Below are 23,674 nucleotides of genomic sequence, written 5' to 3'. Positions count from 1 at the left end.
CCATTGGTTATTGGAGGGAGGGTATCAACAACTAATCTCCGTACACAGCATCCAATCGGATCACAAGCATTCATCTGCACCACATATCTGTCCTTTGAAACACAATTCTCACCATGTTGCTTTTCACGCCCAGTGGGATTTGGGCTGTATGGAATGGAGCAGTATTGATTATCATTTTACGTGTTCAAAAGGACTAAAATGAATAAATAATCCGTAAATACATATAATATGTACATGCTTTTCCCAGTACATCATTTGTCCTCACAGATGTTGTCTCATGAAAGGATGCTTTTATATGTGACTTAAAATGACAAAAGAACCAACTGCGACAATTGTGTTAAATCACAATTATTACCATATTTTTTATTTTTTATGGTGTTTTTGGAAAAGGGACAGTTCATTTTTAATGTTCTATACATATATATTTCGCTGTGTAGACTGTCACGGATAACAACTCCATTCCTCGGTATGATTCACTGCAGTATTTGACTGTCCATGTGACATACACTAGGTTGTCCATCCGAAACATACACACGCACGCCAGCAGCCTTTAGGAAGCCACCCCAAGAGTCACTGAGGTAAAACCTTCTCAATCAGATGATCAACATTTATGCAATAATCTTCCCTAGTATTTTGTCTCAGTGTTCAGACTTAAGCTTCTAGAATATTTGACAGTCTATGCAACTTGATGTCATATATACTGTACATTTCGTTGGACAAAAATACAGCTCTTCTGACAACTTCAGCATAAAAATGTAAATAATATTTTTGTTGAAATGTTACTAGGAGGACAGCTTCAAGAAAGTATGACTACTGTAATGATCAGGTTTAAACATTCTATTAGTAATTATGTCGTTTCATACTTACGTGTTTAATAAGGAAATAATACACTTTGTTGTCTGCTTGTTTCAGTTTTCATTAACAGGTAAGTAGGTTATAATCTGTGCAGAGCAGTATTTGGTCATAATATATGTTATGTATTAAATCATGTTTACAGTTGATTTAAAACACCCGCAAGATTTACTGAAATGAACCATGTTCCGATTGTAAAACATGATTGCATTTCCAAACATATGTATCGGGACGTGGGTCACCTCGTGTTTATTCTTTAGAATATATCAAACCGTGGAAGAGAGGTGTTAAAGGTTCTAACGCAGTTTGTGAACATCCGTTTAATGGAGCCTAACTTTGTTTACAGTTGATTTAAAACACCCGCAAGATTTACTGAAATGAACCATGTTCCGATTGTAAAACATGATTGCATTTCCAAACATATGTATCGGGACGTGGGTCACCTCGTGTTTATTCTTTAGAATATATCAAACCGTGGAAGAGAGGTGTTAAAGGTTCTAACGCAGTTTGTGAACATCCGTTTAATGGAGCCTAACTTTTCATCCTTTTCATAGTAGTACATTATTTTTGTTGAGACAATACAGATTGTTTTCGGTGATAGTTGCTGAATCTTATTTGAGATGGTTGTTTGACAGGTAAAGGTCCCACGTTTTTAGAATCAGTTTGGTGTTATCCTTTATTCATACATGTGACAAGACCTTGTTATTATTAAAGTAGTTATATAATAAACTGGATATATTTATGTGAAATAATTCCCCGGTGAACAATGAAGCTCTCTCAAAGAAGCGTCGTTGTAATATATTTCACATCCAATCACCCATCGTGTTCAGATTTAACAGGTTTTCATTTATGTTTGACATAGAGATTGCAACAGACTTAGTTTGTGATTTCTTTTGTTTTCTGTTGCATCCAAGCAGATTCTTCAATATATAATTGAACCCTTTCTTTTGGCGTATTGTTATGTGTGGCATATTGCAACTGCAAATTTGCTGTATTGCAAATCTAGGATCCCATAAATCAACGCCAGAGATGAATAATTCCCGATTACCTGTCTAAAAGGATATTAGTGAAATTGATATGAATTGATCACTTAAATGATAATTACCAACATTCACAGCATTAATACAACTCGTGGAATATACGTATTTAAATGTCAGTCGTCAATAATTACGGAATACTCGAGCATGTCTAACGTTCGGTACAAATGAGATCGTAAAACAATAGCATAACTGCTCTCTTATTGATGCTTTATTATTTGTATGCGCCAAATGTACGTTCAACGCTGTCATCGCCATTGTCTCTGACCGTCCTCTTTACAAATTCAGAAATTTAACAGCAAAACCTAAACGTTTCCGATAAATTATTCAAGGTTGACAATACGCCAAGTCATGTAGATATTAGTTTCACCCTATTTCAAAACTACGTTTGTCACCGAGAGGTGACTGACGTTCAGGAATAATCCAGCAGCGGAACACAAGAAATGGTCTTCTTGGTTGCTGGGAATGGAACGCTTGAATCACTAACCTTCTTAGCGATAAGAGTTCAAAGATCGGCGCAAACAGTACATAAGGAGGTTCTTGAGAGGCATATAGAAGTTGGTATTCAAGTATAAGACAAATTATTATGGATGTCAACTTCTTCTTTATTGTATATGTTACAGTGAATATGTCAAATCAGAGATTTTGTAAAATCACTGAAAATTTCAGGGATTTTATAAAATTCCTGATTCACTCAGTGGTTCACAAAATCCCTGAAAATCACGACAATTTTTGGACATATTCCCTGAAATGAATATATCGCATTCTCAGTGTTTGGTTTGACAATACTGCTTGTAAATATTGCATGTATATACAGTAACCAAAGATGAACAATATAAGGAAGTGAACAATACTCAATACAATGGCCATTACTGACAACGGCATGTACACACTTGCTGTAAAAGCCGGTGTCTTGTGTGGAAAGTATTCACGCAACCAGTTTGATGTGTGTGCCACATCTCTCTACACAATTTTTTGTTAAATCCCTTGGAATTCCAGGGATTTTGTGAAACCACTGAGTGAATCAGGAATTTTATAAAATCCCTGAAAGTTTCAGTGATTTTACAAAATCTTTGATTTGACATATTCACTGTAACATATACACGACGTTTCTGGGCTTTTCATCGCCCCCTTCATCAGGTGAATGAGGAGTTTAAGTGTTTCCAGTTTAAATTAAATATCGTATTTATCGCTCACACTTTTATAGCCTACTCACGGGAGGACTTACATACGACATACATTAGAAAGAAAAGAGAAATACGCAAACAGAACTGAGCAGTTGATTTTCTGGTCCATCGATCGATTGTCTAAAGGATGTTATTGCATGACAGAATTGTGCGGCATCTGAAAATAAATAAAATTAATATAATTTGTTATGCATTTCACATAAACATTTGTATACGTTTCCCTGTTATGATGCCTTTCGTCCAGTCCAGTCCAATCTGTTGATGATGGATAAACGAGATTTATTTTCCCAGCGGGCACATCAACGTTGTTCCAACGTAGAGAATAGGTTGGTCCTCAACGTAGAAATTAGGTTGAAAATAGGTTGTATATGAAAGTTTTTTAGACGTAGATATCCGACGTGGAATCAACGTATAAGTTTGACATATTATTAACGTTGAAAAAAGGTTGTATGTGAAAGTTTTTTAGACGTAGATATCCGACGTGGAATCAATGTTGAAGTTTGACATATTATTAACGTTGAAAATGGGTTGTTCCGTGGTCGTGTATGGGAGTTTTTTATATAGAAATCTAACGTAAACACGTGAAAATTCAACCAAGGTTACAATACATGTATTCCGTATTCCTCTAAATAACCTCGCATTTCATCTTTAAACTACACTAAGGTAGCACTTAACTCTTGCATCCAATTAAAATACCCCAAAAAGGCTACCTGCAATAAACAGTGAAACAGAAAATTACAGTAAAAATATTTACCTCATAAAATACTTTATTTCACATTCAATATAGTGTTCATTTAAGTTTTATGTCAGTTGGATATAATTTCAGTAAGAAGGAAAGAGTATTCCAAATTAAGAAAAACTATTTACTGTTGTATTGTTATCTTGAAAAGGTGGAAATTGCCCCGAGAAGACATTTGTGCTGAATTTCAGCTATTAGATAGACCCCTGAATAAACACAATGCAATTACTTTCACCATGCAAGGAATCCAAGATGACCATGAACTATACCTGAAGACAGAACATAAAACAAGTCACTTTTCATGAAATCTTCGTACATGACATTCTGTAGGTGAGCTCTGTTGGTGATAATAACACAATATCATCTGCATTTATCATTAAACTAACATTCACGCCAGCAATTTCAATGTCACACCTCTGATCTTTAAACACAATTATAACTCCAAAACACACAATTAATAGATCCTCTTCTTTCTGCCACTCCCACCATGAGGGTCAGGTGCACACTTCAGAAAGGTTCCTAACTCTTTCTTGAAATTTGCTTCGGTTACATTCCCATCGGGAGATAGGACACATTCTGAAATATTTATATGTAAAAATACATAAATTTTATATGGAAGCTATATTGTCTTAAATGATTCAAGTATTTGTTAATTCAATCACAAGAAAGGTTCACTTCACTGCTGTAACTCGACATGTAAAAACATACAGCATCCACACAATATATGAGGAAAAGTACTTTTATAATGTAAACAATTTATATTTTCAAGTAAATGAATCGAAGTGTTCTAAAATTTTCAAAGAAAATCCTCAATTGCAAACTGATTATTCAATTATACTATGAATTAGATTGATTTAAACGATGCTTTACTGTCATTTATTATTTGCTATGGCCATGATGAAAATGCTGACAAAGAGCACTTGGTAATTAACTTACCAGAGATGATTGAATACAACCTTGTATTCTTAAAAGAAAACTTGCCGTTTCGCCCATCAACATTCATTCTTGACATCAAATTGTTTGACATTGTCCTGTAAAACAATGGAAGTTTGTTGTTATTCTGTCAGACTTAGTTTTCTTTAGAGATGCCCGGAGATGAGTATTTAAAAATTAGATAGGTGTTGTACTGCTGTAGGAATTTTGCTAACAGGAGTCATAAATTGGAACAAAAGCCATTTATTACATTAAAGGATGAGAAAACAAAGTGGTTGGTAATAAAAGTGCGTTATCATCGTTCTCTTAATCTTTGTGATGGAGATACTGGTAAACAAGTGAAATGTTAAAAACTTGTTATTTTAGCATTGCTCTCTTCATGTGATCCACAAAATTGATGCCACTCAATTATCGAAGATGAGATTTCTTCAAATTCAATTAAAGTTAAATCTTATTTTTCATAATTAAACGTTCCTATATAAATTACTTCTTTTATATGTAACATTTTAACCATTAAGGATGTAAATGATCACAATCCCTTCCAAATCAGTGTAAGAATTAAAGTCTATGGGTGCAGTTTTGTTAACTGTCCCTTCAAAGAATCATTAATGAAGTTACATTTTGTAAATAAAGAAAAGTTTTAAAAAATTATATACAATTTCACCCTTCACAATGACATGCACAAGACATTTTATTGTGAATTTTCGTTGCATGATCTGAGAAAGATTTCCTTCCTTTCGCCATTCTCCATCCCCATCCCCACCCCACGCACCCCAAAACCCACAATTAATATACACACGCTGACAGAGTTCAGAACGTCCACTGCTCAATGCACAATTTACTCCTAGATCTATTCAAACGAACAGATTTTCGTACTAATGTGATATAATATAAAATATTAATAGATTCTATTTGATTTCGTATAGCATTGATATAATAAAATGCCAAATATATGCATGCAGATATTTTGAAAAATAACAAAACAAGTTCATGGAAAACATGGGCTTCCACGAAATTGAGAAACACGTACATGACATACCGGTAACCTTGTGAGATAACCATGAGCCCTAATTCGGAGTTTCCTGCTACATGAACATGCTAGATTTAAACAACATTCTTGCGTGTTCATTATACATGAATGAAATACTTACCAAATAAACACCATCATGCTGAGAAGCTATTGAAAATAAAACGATGTTCCGGTGAACTTCGCCAAAGTGAAACGACGAACTGACAACGATCTACTGTCTTTGCGCGCGCGATAAATGTACGCATGTCCGGATATGATCAACAGAGGCGATCGAAAGGTCAACATCTGGAATGTGTTTGACAGCAAATTGTCGGGAATTATAAGATTTTGAAAGTTTTGTTGGAAAATATGACATTTAATGCAATTCGGATAACTGGTCACTTTATACCTAAAGTCATTGATTTTTTTCATTTTCAATTATGATTTACGTAACATTTCCGTCCGTTGATCGATGCACAATCATACAATATATTACATTATATCTTGGCCTAGGTCGATCTGGATCTTTTATCAAATTAATGTTCAGAAATGATAGTTGCTAAGCTGGATACCTATTACCAATGTATATGTAACAAATATACCCAGGAAACAATTAGTCGACATTTCGTTGGTTCCTTACGTCGAAACAACGTTGACAACTAAACGAATCTCGACTAAGTTTCTTTGGTCGCATGATAAACGTTGAATCAACGCTTATGAAAGGTTGATCAACCAAACAACCACAAGTCAACATTGATTAAACGTTGACTCAACGTTTTGTGCCCGCTGGGTTTCATTTTGTGTCGATATTGTAACTGCACAACGTTTACAAGAAATTGCAAAATAATAACCGAGAAAGGTATGATTCTTTAAGGACAACTTCTTTGTTATATTATGATGCGACATATCCGTATAAATTATTATAATACCAAACAGAAAATTACAACTATTTAAAATTTATAGATTGTTTTTGAAAAGCGAGTATAAACTTCATTGACTTACAAGGTAAGACTGTGAAATTATATTGATTTTCTGGCATATGTAAACTGCAGGTTGTCGAAAGGTATATTCAGTAAAAAGAATATATAATCACACAATACTGCACACTTTTTGTCATGTTGCAGAAAACATAACTGTAACTGGCAATACCATCATGGCTGTCGAAGGAACGTATAGCATCAACACAGGAAAGATTCAAACTTTCGGAGTGGCTGACTACACCATTACAGTCGCCATGTTAGTGTCTTCAGCCGCCATCGGGGTCTTCTACGTCATCAAGGACCGTCACCATAACAACGTAAATGAGTATCTGTTAGGAGGGCGCCGGATGCACTATATCCCAGTGTCAATGTCACTGCTGGTGACGTACCTCTCGGCTTTATCATTGCTGGGAGCACCCGTGGAGGTGTACAGAACCAACACCATGTTGTTTTGGTTTGGAATCTCTGTTGCTATCGGTTGTGCGGTAGTTGGTAGAGTCTTCCTACCCTTCTTCTATCAACTCGGCATCACCAATGTCTTCCAGGTGAACTATAATAGCCTTGCTGAAATGGAATTAAACTACGCTTATATCGAACAGGCGGATATATTGAACTAATTTTTGTTGTCATCCTGTCCACTTGCCTTATACTTTAGTCGAAATGCTTAACGAGCTATGGTTATAACGAATTACAATTAGTGGTCCCTCTATGTTTGGTATGACCCTAGTTATCTCCAACTAAGTCATTGTATTTAAGTCAAGTTTAACCGATGTTGTTTACATCCAAATACTCTTGTAATAAAACAGTGACACTAATAAATATTTGTTCTCCTTGGTGAATGACAGGAGAACACAGACACAAGATACACATATGTCTATGGCGTACCTCATGAGTACAATGTGTGAAGCCCATTTCTAGTGTTATCCACAGTTATTGCTTGGATAATGCTAAAAGCGATGTAAACCCTGACTCACTCACTAGTGTCATAGTTCATGATGGTTTTGTCTTGCATGGCATGGTTACATTGTTGTGGAACTTAAAACATGTGTACCCATTTTTCTTTTTCAGTACTTAGAGAAGAGATTTGGCAAGCGAGTCCGAACACTTGCGTTGACCTGCTTCCTCATCCAAGCGGTAATCACCAAGTCACACTTACTTTTGCAATGCCTTATAAGGCGACCCGTGAAGATCCGCGTTAGAATTGATCGTCAGTAACCCATGCTTGTCGTAAGAGGCAACTAACAGGACCGGGTGGTCTGGATGGCTGACTTGGTTGACACATGTCATCGGTTCCCAATTGCGTAGATGGATACTCATGCTGATGATCACTGGATTGTCTGGTCCAGACTCGATTATTTACAGACCGCCGCCATATAGCTGGAATATTGCTGAGTGCGACGTAAAACTAGACTAAACTCACTCACTCACCTTATAAGGCAATCGATGAATGCAAATAGACAGTTATAACACAGATGAATAATTAAGACACTGGTTTTCACCACGTACGAATGTACAGTTACAGTAAACAGTAAACAGTAAACAGTAGCGAGTTTGATGTTACTCTGCTTTTTAGACATCGTCAAGGCATCGTCAAACACCTTGAACAGGAATAAACTTTCGTATTTCAATGTAAATGGGTTATAATGGCGTTTTCCTTATGCATGTACGACAAACAAGAGTATTCCTCAGAGTCACTTACACTATTTTTCTCAGTAGGAAAATGGATAATTTAAATTTTAACTTTCAGAGTGGAAGATAAGGCTTTCGTTGGCCACATCAGATTTCATTCCCAACTACTATATCAATACGGCTGAAAGCCCGCGTAAAAACTAATGCAAAATGCCCAGGTTCGAATTTTATTCGGCCTTCGTCGTATCCCTACAGTAGCTTATATCTGATACCCTGATCTTTCATTCCATTTATTATTTTCTTCACAGCTTTTCTACACGTCTGTAGTTGTCTATGCCCCGTCACTGGCTGTCAGTGCAGGTAGGAATGAATCCGAAAATTGTATTTTTTAAAACTCGGTTTCATTACCAGATTTAAGCGTCACTAAGACACATTTTATGAATATGTATGAACACTAGTCTGAGTTCGGTTGCTCCTAAAAAGATGAATTCGAAGTATCTTGTCTGTGCAAGTCACAGCAAGTATTAAACGAGTAGTATTTTAGCCCCGTATCTTTTTTTACTTTGACCATCAAAGATGATACATTCGCTTCTGTAATATTTACGTTTTATTGAAGCAAACAAGACATGACTTTCTGGAGATAATTTTTAGGTCAACATGTAGGGACTTGCTTAAAGTATCATTATTGGACCTTGACAATGTTGGTAGTCCATTATTCAGTATTGCATTTTAATACACTAGAGTAACAACCGAACCATGTCTTGCAACAATGGCATTGGCAGCTCTGTATTCTTACAGTCACGGGGTTCAACGTCTGGGGAATCGCCATTGTCCTGGGAGCAGTAAGCACTATATACACAGCGCTGGTGAGTACAATAGCCATTTGTCTAAGTGTCTTCACGTGGGACAGACGGTATTTGCAGGCAACACCTTATATATGGTGTAAAATTCGTATTGCGGAGAAGTGAAAAGCACCACTTCCAAATACATGCCACGCTAAGGATTCCTGTGAAAATTAGGTCTCCCGTGTACAACGCATGCTATCCATTCGATTCTTAGGGTAGATCCTAGTATTACGTCCCCTGTATCCGGTACATACCACCCGCTTGATTCCCATGAACATTCCTATTCACCTATATTCAGTACATGCAGTCAGCTGGATTCCCGTGAAAATTCCTATTCTCCTTTATCCAGTGCAAGCCACCCGATGGATTCCCGTGAAAATACGTTCCTTTATATCCAGTGCATGCCACCCGATGGATTCCCGTGAAAATTACGTCACCGTGATATCCAGTGCATGCCACCCGCTTGATTCCCGTGAAAATTTCTATTCACCTATATCCAATACATGCCATCTGCTGGATTCCCGTGAAAATTACGTCTCCTATATCCAGTGCATGCCACCCGATGGATTCCCATGAAAATACGTCCCCTTTAAATCCAGTGCATGCCACCCGCTTGATACCCGTGAAAATTTCTATTCACCTATATCCAATACATGCCATCTGTTGGAGTCCCGTGAAAATTATGTCTCCTATATCCAGTGCAAGCCACCCGCTGGATTCCCGTGAAAATTATGTCTCCTATTTCCAGTGCATGCCACCTGATGGATTCCCGTGACAATTTCTATTCACCTATATCCAGTACATGCCACCCGTTGGTTTCCCGTGAAAATTAAGTCCCCTATATCCAGTACATGCCACCCGCTTGATTCCCAGGGTAGATCACGCACCCATTACACCATGCATACCATCCGCCGGATTCTTTTAGCAGATTACATCATCTGTATATGACACCATGCATAAAACGTTTATGAATTTTCAGCCAGAAATATATATTGTATCCACCACACTGTCTATAATTGATCACATGTAGTTGTTTTTACGCATCTCCTCTCTAGGGTGGTATGAAGGCCGTGTTGTGGACGGACACTCTCCAAGGCAGCATCATGGTGATAGGCTGCGTTGTCCTCGTTGTCAAAGGCTCTGCGGCTGTGGGTGGATTCAGCAACGCCTGGGCAATTGCCGAAAACAGATCCCGGATCAAGATAGATGAGTAGGATACAGTTGACTTTTTATCGTCTCAAAATGCGTTTTAATGTTTTAAACAAACCCAAAACTACCACTACTTTATGCAAAAACATTGATGTGTCGTACGCTTGACATTGGATTATATGGTCACCTTATGAGGCTATATGTTTTGTTCCCTTGAGAATACATCTGATATCATTTGGTCAGTTTCAGATCGCGATGTTATGTTCGTGTATGGACGTTTATCTGTATTATTCAATCTTCAAAAATACACGTGTACCTACGGCAGTAGACAGTGAAAGATCCATTCGTTACCCTTGTAGCTTCAGCTTCGATCCGAAAACCACGCACTCGGTTTGGGCGTACCTGTTTGGAGCTGGAACCATGTGGGTGGGGACATATGGTACTCAGCAAGCGGAGGTGCAGAGGGCACTGTCTTGTTCAAGTCTCAGAAGCGCTCAGATGTAAGTTGGAGTAATTGGCTAGTGAGTTTCAGGAACATTACGGAGTGGAGGCCGTTGACGTTTGTAATTTAGTGAAATGAAGGGTTTACTCAGGGAATCGAATACTTGATTTGCGGACCCTGGCAGGTAATGTTCCTCTTGTTGGCACAAATGATGCCGGACAAACCAATTTGTTTGTGTTTCTGCTGATTTGCTGACCAATTACTAAGGTACGTCTGGACAGTTTGGTTGATACGTTTCTGTGTGCCTTGGTAAGACAAAGGTGCTGGCACTTTGGATGGCCGAAGTCTCGTTCTTTGCACACTCGCAGAGCTGATGGCAATCTTGGCATTTTACTGGTGTGCTCTTTCTAAACGTTCATATTGTTAATGACTTCCAAAAAATCGCACATCGCATTAAAGCTTTCTTAGATTTTTCCTAACGATACAAACTAGATGGTTACGTTTGAAATTTGTTCATAAACCTATTTAATGCGTTTGTACACATTTTGGAAACATCCCCCAAATGCCACGTGCATACTTTCTTTCTTTCGTAAAGCACTGTAAAAAAGCCATCGATATACACAGTTGGCATACGATGACATGTGTCAACCATGTCACCGAGACTGACCACCCGATCCCTCTTACGACAAGCATGAGTTACTGACGATCAATTCTAAGCCGGATCTTCACGGGTCAGCAAGACATGAGAAAAACGACCTTGGAGAGTTTATGAGGTGGAATGGAGCTATGACAGAAGGTTCCAAAGCACCATACCCGTATGATTAGCTTTCACCAGGAAATGACACACATGTACTGCACTCTGAACACTTAGCTTGTAACCTGAATATCCAATGGTATCTGTTAGGCCGTCCGTATTTTTTCTGTGTTTCTCATCTCCCGACCGACCCAAATTTTCCTTCCGACGGAACAAAAAATTATTTTTTTTATTTTACAAAATGTCGCCGACAGCAATAATTTCAGCCTGATCAAAGGAAAAATGTGCCTTAAAATATAATATTTTGAAAAGTCTCTCAAACATCTAAATGGGCGATCTTTTTTATTTTCTTCCCTTCACTAATCCGCTTGGAGCGCTAATCTGGACGGTCCAACCTTAAACTGACAGCGCATGTCTTATGCGCGGTGGTAGCTGTACTTGTTACTAAACACTTCGAGACAGTTAACCTGTACAGCCTTCACCATCACCGTTAACGTGTGTGTTATCCTGACATATTTGTTATGTGATTCCATGATACACCGGGGATAGCCATGACTGCTTATATTCCATTAATGAATCGCAAAATGGCCATTCGTAGAGAGGCGGTGGAATCAACTGATCGTTTTGTTGACGTTTTGCACTTGGTAATTCAAATCTGGCACAAGATGTCTGAATATCACACTTTTAAGCCTGCAGTGTAATTTTGCATTTGTACTCAAATCTATATCGTATTATGCCGATAAGGCTACATTCATGTAATTCAGTATGGTCGGGAGCTGATATTGTGCGCGAAATGTGGAAACATTGTTATGCAACGTGTGAATTTCGTCGTGAATTTTATCTGATATTTTTGTATGATGGTGCGTGTGTACTTTAATATTATATTGCACATGCATGACTTTATTCAGTCATTGTACATAAGTATTTATCTTTTAAATTTGTAAAAAATATAAATAATGCATACACATATCTACATGGAATTTATGTCACCATAAACATATTTGATTTTAAACACATTTTCTATGTTAACACATCCTCTTTTGAATGGTCAGAATGATCCGTTGTTTGTTGAGACTAATCTCTGTAAAAGGGTACTTATTTAGAGGTTGAATGGTGCTAAACTTTTGTATGAAATGGATCAATGAATTAACATATATAATGACTCACAGCACTGACTGATGGGATCATTTTATAAGGGCTAAATCTTTTATTTCAAACTATGCTGACTGGTATTTATGCTGCAACCGACTAATTGGATAATAGGTGTATGGTACAATAAGTATGCGTCAGAAACATAGTGTCAGAATTTAACAACAAAATAAAATGTGTGAAGAAATGCTGATCAAAACGTACTACTCATTTTTATAATTAAAGGTTACATTCTACACAGAATTTCTTCAATTGTCAGGGATGTGTAATAATCACAAATTTGCGATAAAGGTCTGCCAGGGGATACAGGTCCATTGGTTGGAGGTGTATCTCCGATTCTTTTTACGTTGAGGTCGGTGGTAGTATGAGAACTATTAGTGAAATTTGAATGCGGCAATAGTTCGGAAATAACATAAGGGCTGATATATAAAGTGAGTTTACATTTTTTCATAGATGATATGACACCCGAGACTTACACTGTCTCGTGTTCTGTCCTACGAAATGCCGTGACAATAAACCGATTTTTCATGGCGTTTTCCCGTTATCTTCTATCGTGTCAATTCGAATTGCGCTTGGAAACTAAACAAACTGTGGACCTGCAACCAGTGTGCTGCCAGTGGACGACAGCCTTTGACCGGTGGCCAAAAAAAGCGACAAAAAGTGATAAATATCTCCAAAACAAAAGAAAGTGCCAGTTTTGAAGAACTGACTTTGTTGTATTCTGATCCAATGTGACATTTAAAGAGGCTCTATTAAAAGTTTGTAGCATAATTAATTTAATTAAGGGTCAATACATGCTTTCTCTCAGGATTCCTTATAGTTTCCTTTTGTTTAATGATATATGAACTGTCTAAAATTGAGGGGAAAAAAGATTCTCACAATAAGAAAAGCCTCTTTTTATGGTCTGGGTATTGTAGGAGGGTCATTTTCTGTCACCAGCTTTTTTTTTCGCCCGCCCGCCCCTCATCAGCACCAGTTTGGAGATGAGAAATGTAGATGGCCTTATATCAAACACATATACGCAGTTCTTGTTGGTTTTCAGAGCTCTGGGAATCAATGCAGTAGGCTACATGATAGTTTATATCCTCCTGGTAATGGTCGGTGTGATCATGTTCGCCTTCTACAGCGACTGTCACCCCGTCAGCTTCAACATCATCGACAAGGACGACCAGGTACGTCAGCACACACGTCACATTTGGCAGAATAATTCAGTTCAACGTATTTCTATACCTGTCCTTAAAAGTGTAATATTTAAATCGTATAGCTTGCCAACAAACAACTGTCAACCGCTCTGTTTCATTTTACGCACATATAACACAGTAGTGCATACATTATTTTAGTAGCTGAACAGCATTACCCCAAGATAATGAAACATATGGGATACAGTATATGTGTCATGTATTGAAGGAAAAGCCAGTATGTATATTTCCAGAAGTGCAAGAATGAGTATGACTATATTATTATGTTGTTAGAAGCGTTGGATATCTGTGTATTAAATGCATTGTGTGTGGTATTACCTTTTCTGTTATAAGATTAAATGAAGGATCTACATTTATGGAAAATAACTCACTCCTTGATTACCTCATGATGTCTTGGTAATAAGAACTGTTGATCACAAACACCTGGATTCAACTTTCGGTTTTGTTTTATGATGCGACTTATAGAGCTATTTTGCATTTCCGAAATACCATGTTTGACAAAACAACTCTATGGACCTTATAGTAATGCTGAGAATGATGACAAGTCAACAAGTTCAATCTTCCCTGAACACGTTGTAAAGTATCTATTAATTTGAAACCTATCTGTCTTCAGCTGCTTCCACTGATGGTGATGGACATCCTGGGAGATGTGCCGGCGTTGCCGGGACTCATCATATCTTCCATATTGTGTGGGAGTCTCAGGTACATACTGTTTGGGAGTCTCAGTTCCGTAATATGGGAGTCCCAGGTACATATTGTAGTAGTCTCAGGTACATAATGTAGTAGTCTCAGGTACATAATGTGGGAGTCTTAGGTGCTTAAAGTGGGAGTCTCAGGTACATACTGTTTGGGAGTCTCAGTTCCGTAATATGGGAGTCCCAGGTACATAATGTAGTAGTCTCAGGTACATAATGTGGGAGTCTCAGGTACATAATGTGGGAGTCTCAGGTACATAATGTGGGAGTCTCAGGTACATAATGTAGGAGTCTCAGGTACATAAATGTGGGAGTCTCAGGTACATAAAGTGGGAGTCTCAGGTACATAATGTAGTAGTCTCAGGTACATAATGTGGGAGTCTCAGGTACATAATGAGAGAGTCTCAGGTACATAAAGTGGGAGTGGGAGTCTCAGGTACATAAAGTGGGGAGTTCTCAGGTACATAATGTGGGAGTCTCAGGGGAGTCTCAGGTACATAAAGTGGGAGTCTCAGGTACATAATGTGGTAGTCTCAGGTACATATACATAAAGTGGGTCTCCAGGTACATAATGTGGGAGTCTCAGGTACATAATGTAGTAGTCTCAGGTACATAATGTGGAAGTCTCAGGTACACAAATGGGGAGTCTCAGAGAGTCTCAGGTATATAAAGTCAGGAGAGTATCAGTACATAAAGTGGGAGTTTTCAGGTACATGGACAGCGTTGCCTGGGCATCATATCTTCCATAGTGGGAGTTCATAAAGTAATATGGGAGTCCCAGTCATATTGTAGTCATATGGGAGTCTCAGGCAATGTAGTAGTAGGTATGGGGAGTCCCAGGTACATAATATAGGTACATAATGTGGGAGTCTCAGGTACATAAAGTGGGAGTCCCAGGTACATAATGTAGAAGTCTCAGGTACATAATGTGGGAGTCTCAGGTACATAAAGTGGGAGTCTCAGTTACATAATATGGGAGTCCCAGGTACATAATGTAGTAGTCTCAGGTACATAATGTGGGTGTCTCAGGTACATAAAGTGGGAGTCTCAGGTACATAATGTAGTAGTCTCAGGAACATAATGTGGAAGTCTCAGGTACATAATGAGAGAGTCTCAGATACATAAAGTGGGAGTCTCAGGTACATAAAGTGGGAGTTTCAGGTACATATTGTTCGGGAGTCTCAGTTACGTAGTATGGGAGTCCCAGGTACATAATGTAGTAGTCTCATGTACATAATGTGGGAGTCTCAGGTACATAATGAGAGAGTCTCAGGTACATAGAGTGGGAGTCTCAGGTACATAAAGTGGGAATTTCAGGTACATATTGTTCGGGAGTCTCATGTACATAGAGTGGTATTCTCAGGTACATAAAGTGGGAGTCTCAGGTACATAATGTGGGAGTCTCAGGTACATAAAGTGGGAGTCTCAGGTACATAAAGTGGGAGTCTCAGGTACATAATGTGGGAGTCTCAGGTACATAAAGTGGGAGTCTCAGGTACATAATGTCAGGTACAGAGTGGGAGTCTCAGGTACATAATGAGAGAGTCTCAGGTACATAGAGTGGGAGTCTCAGGTACATAAAGTGGGAGTTTCAGGTACATATTGTTCGGGAGTCTCAGTTACGTAGTATGGGAGTCCCAGGTACATAATGTAGTAGTCTCAGGTACATTATGTAGGTGTCTCAGGTACATTATGAGGGAGTCCCAAGTACTTAAAGTGGGAGTCTCAGGTACATAAAGTGGGAGTCTCAGGTACATAAAGTGTGGGAGTCTCAGGTACATAATGTAGGCGTCTCAGGTACATAAAGTGGGAGTCTCAGGTACTTAAAGTGGGAGTCTCAGATACACAATATCGGCGTTTCAGATACATATTGTAGCAGTCCCAGGTACATAACTTAGGAATCTCGGGTACATAAAGTGGGAGTCTGAGGTACATAATGTAGGAGTTCCGGGTTCATAATATGGGTGTTATATGCTGTAGGAGTGACAGGTACATAATGTGGGAGTCTCAGGTACATACTGTGTATGTCAGCTACACAACATCGGTGTCTCAGATACATATTGTATCAGTCTAAGGTACATAACGTAGGAATCTCAGGTACATAACGTGGGAGTCTCAGGTACAGGTACATAATGTAGGAGTCCCGGGTTCATAATATGGGTGTTACATGCTGTAGGAGTGACAGGTACATAATGTGGGAGCCTCAGGTACTTAAAGTGGGAGTCTCAGGTACACAATGTAGGGGTCTCAGGTACATAAAGTGGGAGTCTCAGGTACAGGTACATAATGTAGGAGTCCCGGGTTAATAATATGGGTGTTACATGCTGTAGGAGTGACAGGTACATAATGTGGGAGCCTCAGGTACTTAAAGTGGGAGTCTCAGGTACACAATGTAGGGGTCTCAGGTACATAACGTGGGAGTCTCAGGTACAGGTACATAATGTAGGAGTCCCGGGTTAATAATATGGGTGTTACATGCTGTAGGAGTGACAGGTACATAATGTGGGAGCCTCAGGTACATAAAGTGGGAGTCTCAGGTACACAATGTCGGGGGCTCAGGTACATATTGTGGGAGTCTCAGGTACAGGTACATAATGTAGGAGTCCCAGGTACATAATATGGGTGTTACATGCTGTAGGAGTGACAGGTACATAATGTAGGAGCCTCAGGTACTTAAAGTGGGAGTCTCAGGTACACAATGTAGGGGTCTCAGGTACATAACGTGGGAGTCTCAGGTACAGGTACATAATGTAGGAGTCCCGGGTTCATAATATGGGTGTTACATGCTGTAGGAGTGACAGGTACATAATGTGGGAAAGGACTTTCATGAACATAATGTGGGAGCCTCAGGTACATTGTGTGTGGCAGGTACATCAGATGCATAACATGCTGTGGGAGTGACAGGTGCATAATGTGGGAGCCTCTTGTACATAATGTGTGCTTCTTAGGTAGTTACTTATCCTTGGTTAACATTGGAGTCCCAGGAACATAAAGTGGGAGTGGGACCCTAGGTTCATAAGGAACGGGAACATGTTAATTATGTTGAATCTCAGGTACATGCTGTACGGTCACAGGTTCATACTTTGGGGTATTCACAGGGACGTTTGTGTTTCTGGTAACACTGTACACTATGCGGGTTGTCAGATCAGATTCCTTTGATCGATGTTATATCATGACATTGTTGCACAAAATTATACATTTATCCATAACAACACTTTTGTGGAAAACAAACTACGAGCTGATAATTTTGATCAACAGTGTACTCATAATAAAACATCCGACTGACACACTTTTTCCGTGTTTCTCTTTATCTGCAGCACAATTTCAAGCATCTTGAATGCTCTGGGAACGGTGATACCGGATCAGCTCATCAAGCCTTACTTCCTGAAGCATCTCTCAGATAAAGGAGATATGAGACTTGCTAAACTTTCAGGTAATGTATGAAAAGTTTAAGTTAACTGTCATTCTGGCCTCGACATATTTTAGATACAACATATGTTACTACATACAAGACCCCTGTACAATACAACTATCCCTTATATATTCAGGTATTAACATTTATGCATATCGTCCCTCTCAGGGACGAGTACTTCAAAAAAGCATTTTCTCTTATTGCTGAAGATAGAAACTTGCAGTATAGACGTGAATGAAGCTGAATAAATTGTTTAGTGGTTGAACCATTTATTTTTCTTGTAGAGTTTAAGTTCTTTAAGCATGGCCACTTCCAGTTCGGCGATGTGTGAAGTAAAATGATTTTTTTATTGATCCCTATTTCAACTATGTAAGTTCATTAGAATGTGTTTAAAACTTTCGTCGTTCAAACAGAAAACTAAAATGAAAATGGTTTGCATTTTTTCCATACTCAATTTTCCGCCAAAGTACCGTTCCAAAAATGGGACAATATGCAGATAAGTGACCTTTAATTAGGTAATATATTAGGCTTAGGTGGGGTAGATCAACCTCTTAAATCTTAACATTGACTCTTTTCATTTGAAATTTGAAGTGGATGGAACCAAACTGGCTTTTATATGGAACTATGTGTATTAACAAATTGAAACCTGAACATTTCATGGGCATTCTTGATCCCATAAAATGTTTTCTGATGAACTGAACACCATAGTTGATGAATGTATCCCTAAGTCCTCTGCTGTTCCTCACATATGAAAACCATGGGTTTTCATATTACATTATCACATCCCAATACATTATTGTAAAATGAAAGAATATGATATTCTTTAATTTCGAGTAGCATATTTATTTTGTATATTATCAAGTTGTCTGACATTGGTTTTTTTCACCCAGTGCTTATTTGTGGGGTGGTAGTAATCTGCGCGTCATACGTCATCTCTTTAGTTGGTGCATTATTTCAGGTGAGCATATATTAATAGCAGGTTCCTTATGAACAAACAGTTCTGTTTCATGGCATTGTGTAATCGTAATGATTCTGTTTCAATTAATCCTTTTCGATTTGTGTGAAATACTTATCTAATGGGTCCAGACTCGATTATTTACAGACCGCCGCCATATAGCTGGAATATTGCTGGGTGCGGCGTAAAACTAAACTCACTCACTTACTCACTTATCTAATGGTTTGTGTTTCAGGGTGTGATGATGATAATTCCTGTTCTGCACGGACCCATGGCGGGCATATTCTGTCTTGCAATGTTTTGCCCATGGGCAAATAGAAAGGTAACATGTATCACATGTACTTTCGATGTCGATATCATTCTGACATATGACAGGACCATTTATAAAATAGCGCAGACACGTGGAGATGATATATAAGAGATTACAAGCTTTAGATTTCCCAAACAGTTTTTGGTAGACTATTGTGAAACCATTATGGTGCACCGTTAATGCTTGTATATAAGACGTTATATGATATTCTCCTTCCATCCTTTGGCAAAGGGTCGGTGAGGTGGCCTAATGGTTAAAGCGTGATATGGCTGGAATATTGCTAAAAGTGGCGAAAAACCATGCCCACTCACTCCTTTGTCAAAGGCCAGAGATTTACTCAGTGTATGTTTTTATAGGAAATTATGTTCATTAAGACTTTGATACATCATAAGATTGTGAAATGTTGATTAATTAATATTCAACAAAATGAAAAAACCCTCTTACATTTCGTAATTATGCTCGGTTAACTGTGATTATATGGTTCGAAGTTGTCAGTAAAATCATATAAAAATAAACCTCTTCATCGTTGACGCTATAGAAGCATGTCTTCATCATTGTTAGGAAATCCGTAAACTCGCACTGAAAAGCTTCTAATGGGATAGTTTGCTCTTATTTCAAAATTAAGGCGTTTGTTTACACAAAAACCGTAATGTGGTGAACATGAGTCGTTGGAGGCGCCATGGTAGGTCATCACTGAGAGTGAAAATGTGAAACAACAATAAGAAAGATTCCCGGTGTTTCATACAATACAATTCATTTCAGAGGAAACTTGTCTATGGCATTGCGAATCAAACATACACTGTACATTCCATGAAGGCCATACTTTATAGACTAGTTTATAAGATGTAAATCTTTCATACTTCATTTCATATAGTTGTTTCTTTCCAGGATTTATTCTATTTGTTGCTTTCGAGCGAAATATTTAATTTTTTAAAATACACGCATTTAATTTTCTTTAAACTCTTAAGGGGGCTGTGAGCGGATACCTGATGGGGATCTTCATCACAGCGTGGATCTGCTTTGGAAGCTTTGCGACCAGATCGCCATCACATTCAGTTACCTTACTGACTCACGGCTGCAACTGGAACCTCACCTTCTCCTCCAATAACGTAACCTCAGACACTACGACAGAGGCCATGATGTCACATGTTTCAGCAAACACGTCACACACGGAGTCACAGTACGTGACTTGATTGTAACATAGATCAACCAACCTATATCTATTTCTAAGATTTGTTTACAAATATATGATATCATGTCATCTGTTTACAATATCTTGACACATATGTTACAGAAAAAGACATGTTAACATGACTAAAGTTGTATGTCGATGAGTATATATCGAGTTTGCACAGCCAAAACAAATAGCCTTCAATGAATAATAGTATTATGAGTAGGTTCATTTATGTCAGACAATTCTTGGTCTTTGTTTCTTGAGATAAAAAGCAAAAGCAGACATATTGCCCCCTGGAAATGGTGTTTAAGTTTCTTGATTTAAATAATTGTATACGTACTTTCAAATGGACAGTCTGATAAGCTGTTGGACAGTCTGATATTAGCTTTGTTGAGCAGACAACTTTGTGGAGATGCAGTTTCTTGTTATCAAAAGACATACTTGATTCTTCAGATGGGTTTTCAGTTTCTTTAGAAAAGATAGACAAGCTTTGTAGACATACTTTGTGGAGATGCTTCATTTGAGTTTAGACATTGTGGATATGCTTATTTGAGTTTCTTGTTATCAAAAAGACATACTTGATTATGTGCAGGTGGGTTTATCGGTTTCTTTAGAAAAATGGTAGACAAGCTTTCAAATAGATATACTTCTTGATATTATCTGTATGTAGACATGCATGCGGAGATTCTTCTTTCAGTTTCTTGATGTAAGTAGCAGACATTCTTGCATGCAAAGATGTTTCTTTAAGTTTCTCGTTACGAATAGTACACATACGTTCTTTCAAAGACGTGTGATAAAAGTAAACAGAACGTCATCTAGAAATGGTTTAATTAGACTCCTGATATTTTAAAGATCGGTTCGTTTCTTCACAGAATATCGCCTAGAGATGCTTTGTATTCATACCGACGTGTATTTTGTTAACAGAGATCCCTTCTACCCGATGTATCGCCTGTCTTACCTCTACTACTCACTTGTTGCTACGGTGGTAGTCAGCGTTGTGGGATCCATTGTCAGTTTGTTGACAGGTATGTGACATGTATGACCTTTGAATAGAGATTTATGTTACGGGATTGGGATTCTAAATCTCCCCAGCGGTTCTGGATGAAATATATGAGAATAACTACCCTCGTGACTACTACCTACTAAAAAGCCGATTCAGTACAAGGAAAAGCATTTCTTTTCTAACAAACCAATAAACCTTTGGACATTAAACCCGTTAATACTAACTGATTAATGTTATGAGACCGAGGAGTATCAATACATTATCAATTTGGCTTGATGATAACATTTGATGATAACAAACGCGATGATGTTATTCTCCTTATCATTCAAACTTATTCTTCCTATTATTTTAGTCTGCAAACACTTATAACTAATATCTTCAGTGTGACAATACTGATAACAAGCTTCTGTGGCAGAGAAGTATTGGCTTCATTTCATTTTATTGCGGTGGAATGGATGACGTTACGATTGTCGGCAAAGCTTTGTGTTGCGATTTCGTTGTAGCATTATTTTCCATGACATCGCTTTATGCCAGAATTAGGCTTTGTTAAAACTAAGATGACTGTATGTATTCATGACATCTTGTACATCCTTGTTACGGTTAATTTCATTTCAACAAAGGCACACATTATATGTTACACACTACATGACGCATTCCTCGATAGGTCCAGTGAAACCTGAGTCCGTGGATCCTCGTCTGGTCTGTCCATTGTTTGACAAGCTCCTACCCTTCTTACCGGAACGTGTTCTCAAACCTCTCCGGTTTGGCGTTGACTATGAAGGGGTGAGTATGGCGATTGAAAACCAATATCACTACTGTCTTTGAAGATCGTTTTGGTTTCATCTGCAAAGGTGCAGACTAAGTTGAAAGTGACATGTGCTCAACAATTCATGTAAATATTTGCCATTTGCTATTGAAGAATCCGGAAGTGGTCTTAACTAGCCCATGCTTGTCGTAAGCGGCGACTAACGGAATTGGGTGGTCAGGCTTGCTGACTTGGTTGATGACTTGGTGATCATGCTGTCAATCACTGGATTTTCTGGTGCAGACAGGATTATTTACAGACAACAGTCACATAGCTGGAAAGATGCTGAGTGCGGCTTTAAAGAACAAACAAATCATACCATTGTATAATAATGGAGCAACAATGTAAGATTTTGAAGAATCATACTTACCAAAGATGTTTTACTATGGACTATTGGTGTTTTTAGAAATATAGTGAAACTGCAACAGATCATCATCAACATGAAGACGTCTCCGAGATGAAGGACAAGTTCATATCTTTACGCCACACTGCAGAAAACACCGATGAACACGCTGAAGATCTAACCTGGAATAAAAGATTGTAGAAGTTAATATACAAAACGGAACCTGTATAAGTAGAATATAGTATAGACTGAATTTCACATAAGAAGTGGAATATATTTGGTTGCCATGAATAATCTTGAGCTGCGAAGGGTCTTGTCTACATTGTTGCAGTTTCGATGTTGTTTGATTTGCATTGTATTGTATAAGAAATTGCCCACTTGTTATTTATCTGGACAGCTTAGCCTTTATTTCAAGCACGTCCAAATAGAAGCGACAAACCATGCCATTGTTCCTAATATATCATGATCAAGTGTTTATGAAATACTATTTAATAGTAATGGCACCAGGTGACTGGAGACAATGATAAGTGTATCCTGACCGTCAGGTGGGAACCGCCACATATACTGCAAAGGAAAGACATTTGGTCCAAGGAAAAGAAACATTCCCCTAACCATTCCTAGACCTGAGTTATTGTCCATTTGATTTATTGATCATGGACAAGATGGATTTGTTGGCATTGGGGTATGATATCTCCAATGAAAGCAGACTCCACGATCCTGACAATATCAGAAACACGTAACTGTTATGTTTGAGATTACAATACCTCTGTAAAGTACATATTCTGATCCTTATTGGCGTGATTCATATATATGATTCATTTGGTCCCTGAAAAAGCAACACAGGAACAAATAGTACAGGTCAAATAGGGACGTGCATCCGAAAGCATTTCTTTCACTGATGCGACAAATCTGAAAATGTCATCCGTTTGTCTACCATAAAAAAACAAAAACATTTTAAAGGCTTCACTTATCGCAAATCAAAAGTGCAATATTGTGTACTTGGGTTAACCTCCCTCGAAACGAAGCAGCCGGGATACCGAACCCAGTCAGAGCGGGTGGGTGTGCACTCAAGT

The 23,674-nt window shown here is 38.2% G+C and overlaps 1 protein-coding gene across 1 annotated transcript; it reads left to right on the top strand.

The window, feature by feature from the left end:
• The first annotated feature begins 499 nt into the window (after positions 1–499).
• LOC124263893 (sodium-coupled monocarboxylate transporter 2-like) lies at positions 500–23,402 on the top strand. Its single transcript, XM_046698621.1, has 16 exons — positions 500–578; positions 6,882–7,282; positions 7,806–7,871; positions 8,675–8,726; positions 9,165–9,232; positions 10,267–10,421; positions 10,720–10,860; positions 13,748–13,877; positions 14,518–14,606; positions 17,917–18,032; positions 18,902–18,969; positions 19,202–19,288; positions 20,245–20,456; positions 21,375–21,475; positions 22,118–22,236; positions 22,665–23,402. The coding sequence occupies exons 2-16, from the start codon at positions 6,911–6,913 to the stop codon at positions 22,800–22,802; spliced, it is 1,914 nt and encodes a 637-aa protein (XP_046554577.1). The 5' UTR covers positions 500–578; positions 6,882–6,910; the 3' UTR covers positions 22,803–23,402.
• The last annotated feature ends 272 nt before the right edge of the window (positions 23,403–23,674 follow it).

This window comes from Haliotis rubra, unplaced genomic scaffold (genome assembly GCF_003918875.1).
Source record: "Haliotis rubra isolate DU_JTF1 unplaced genomic scaffold, ASM391887v1 Scf9, whole genome shotgun sequence".
NCBI classification, from domain to species: domain Eukaryota; kingdom Metazoa; phylum Mollusca; class Gastropoda; order Lepetellida; family Haliotidae; genus Haliotis; species Haliotis rubra.
Note: the sequence above shows the minus strand (reverse complement) of the source record. Positions and strands in the feature narration are given on the sequence as shown.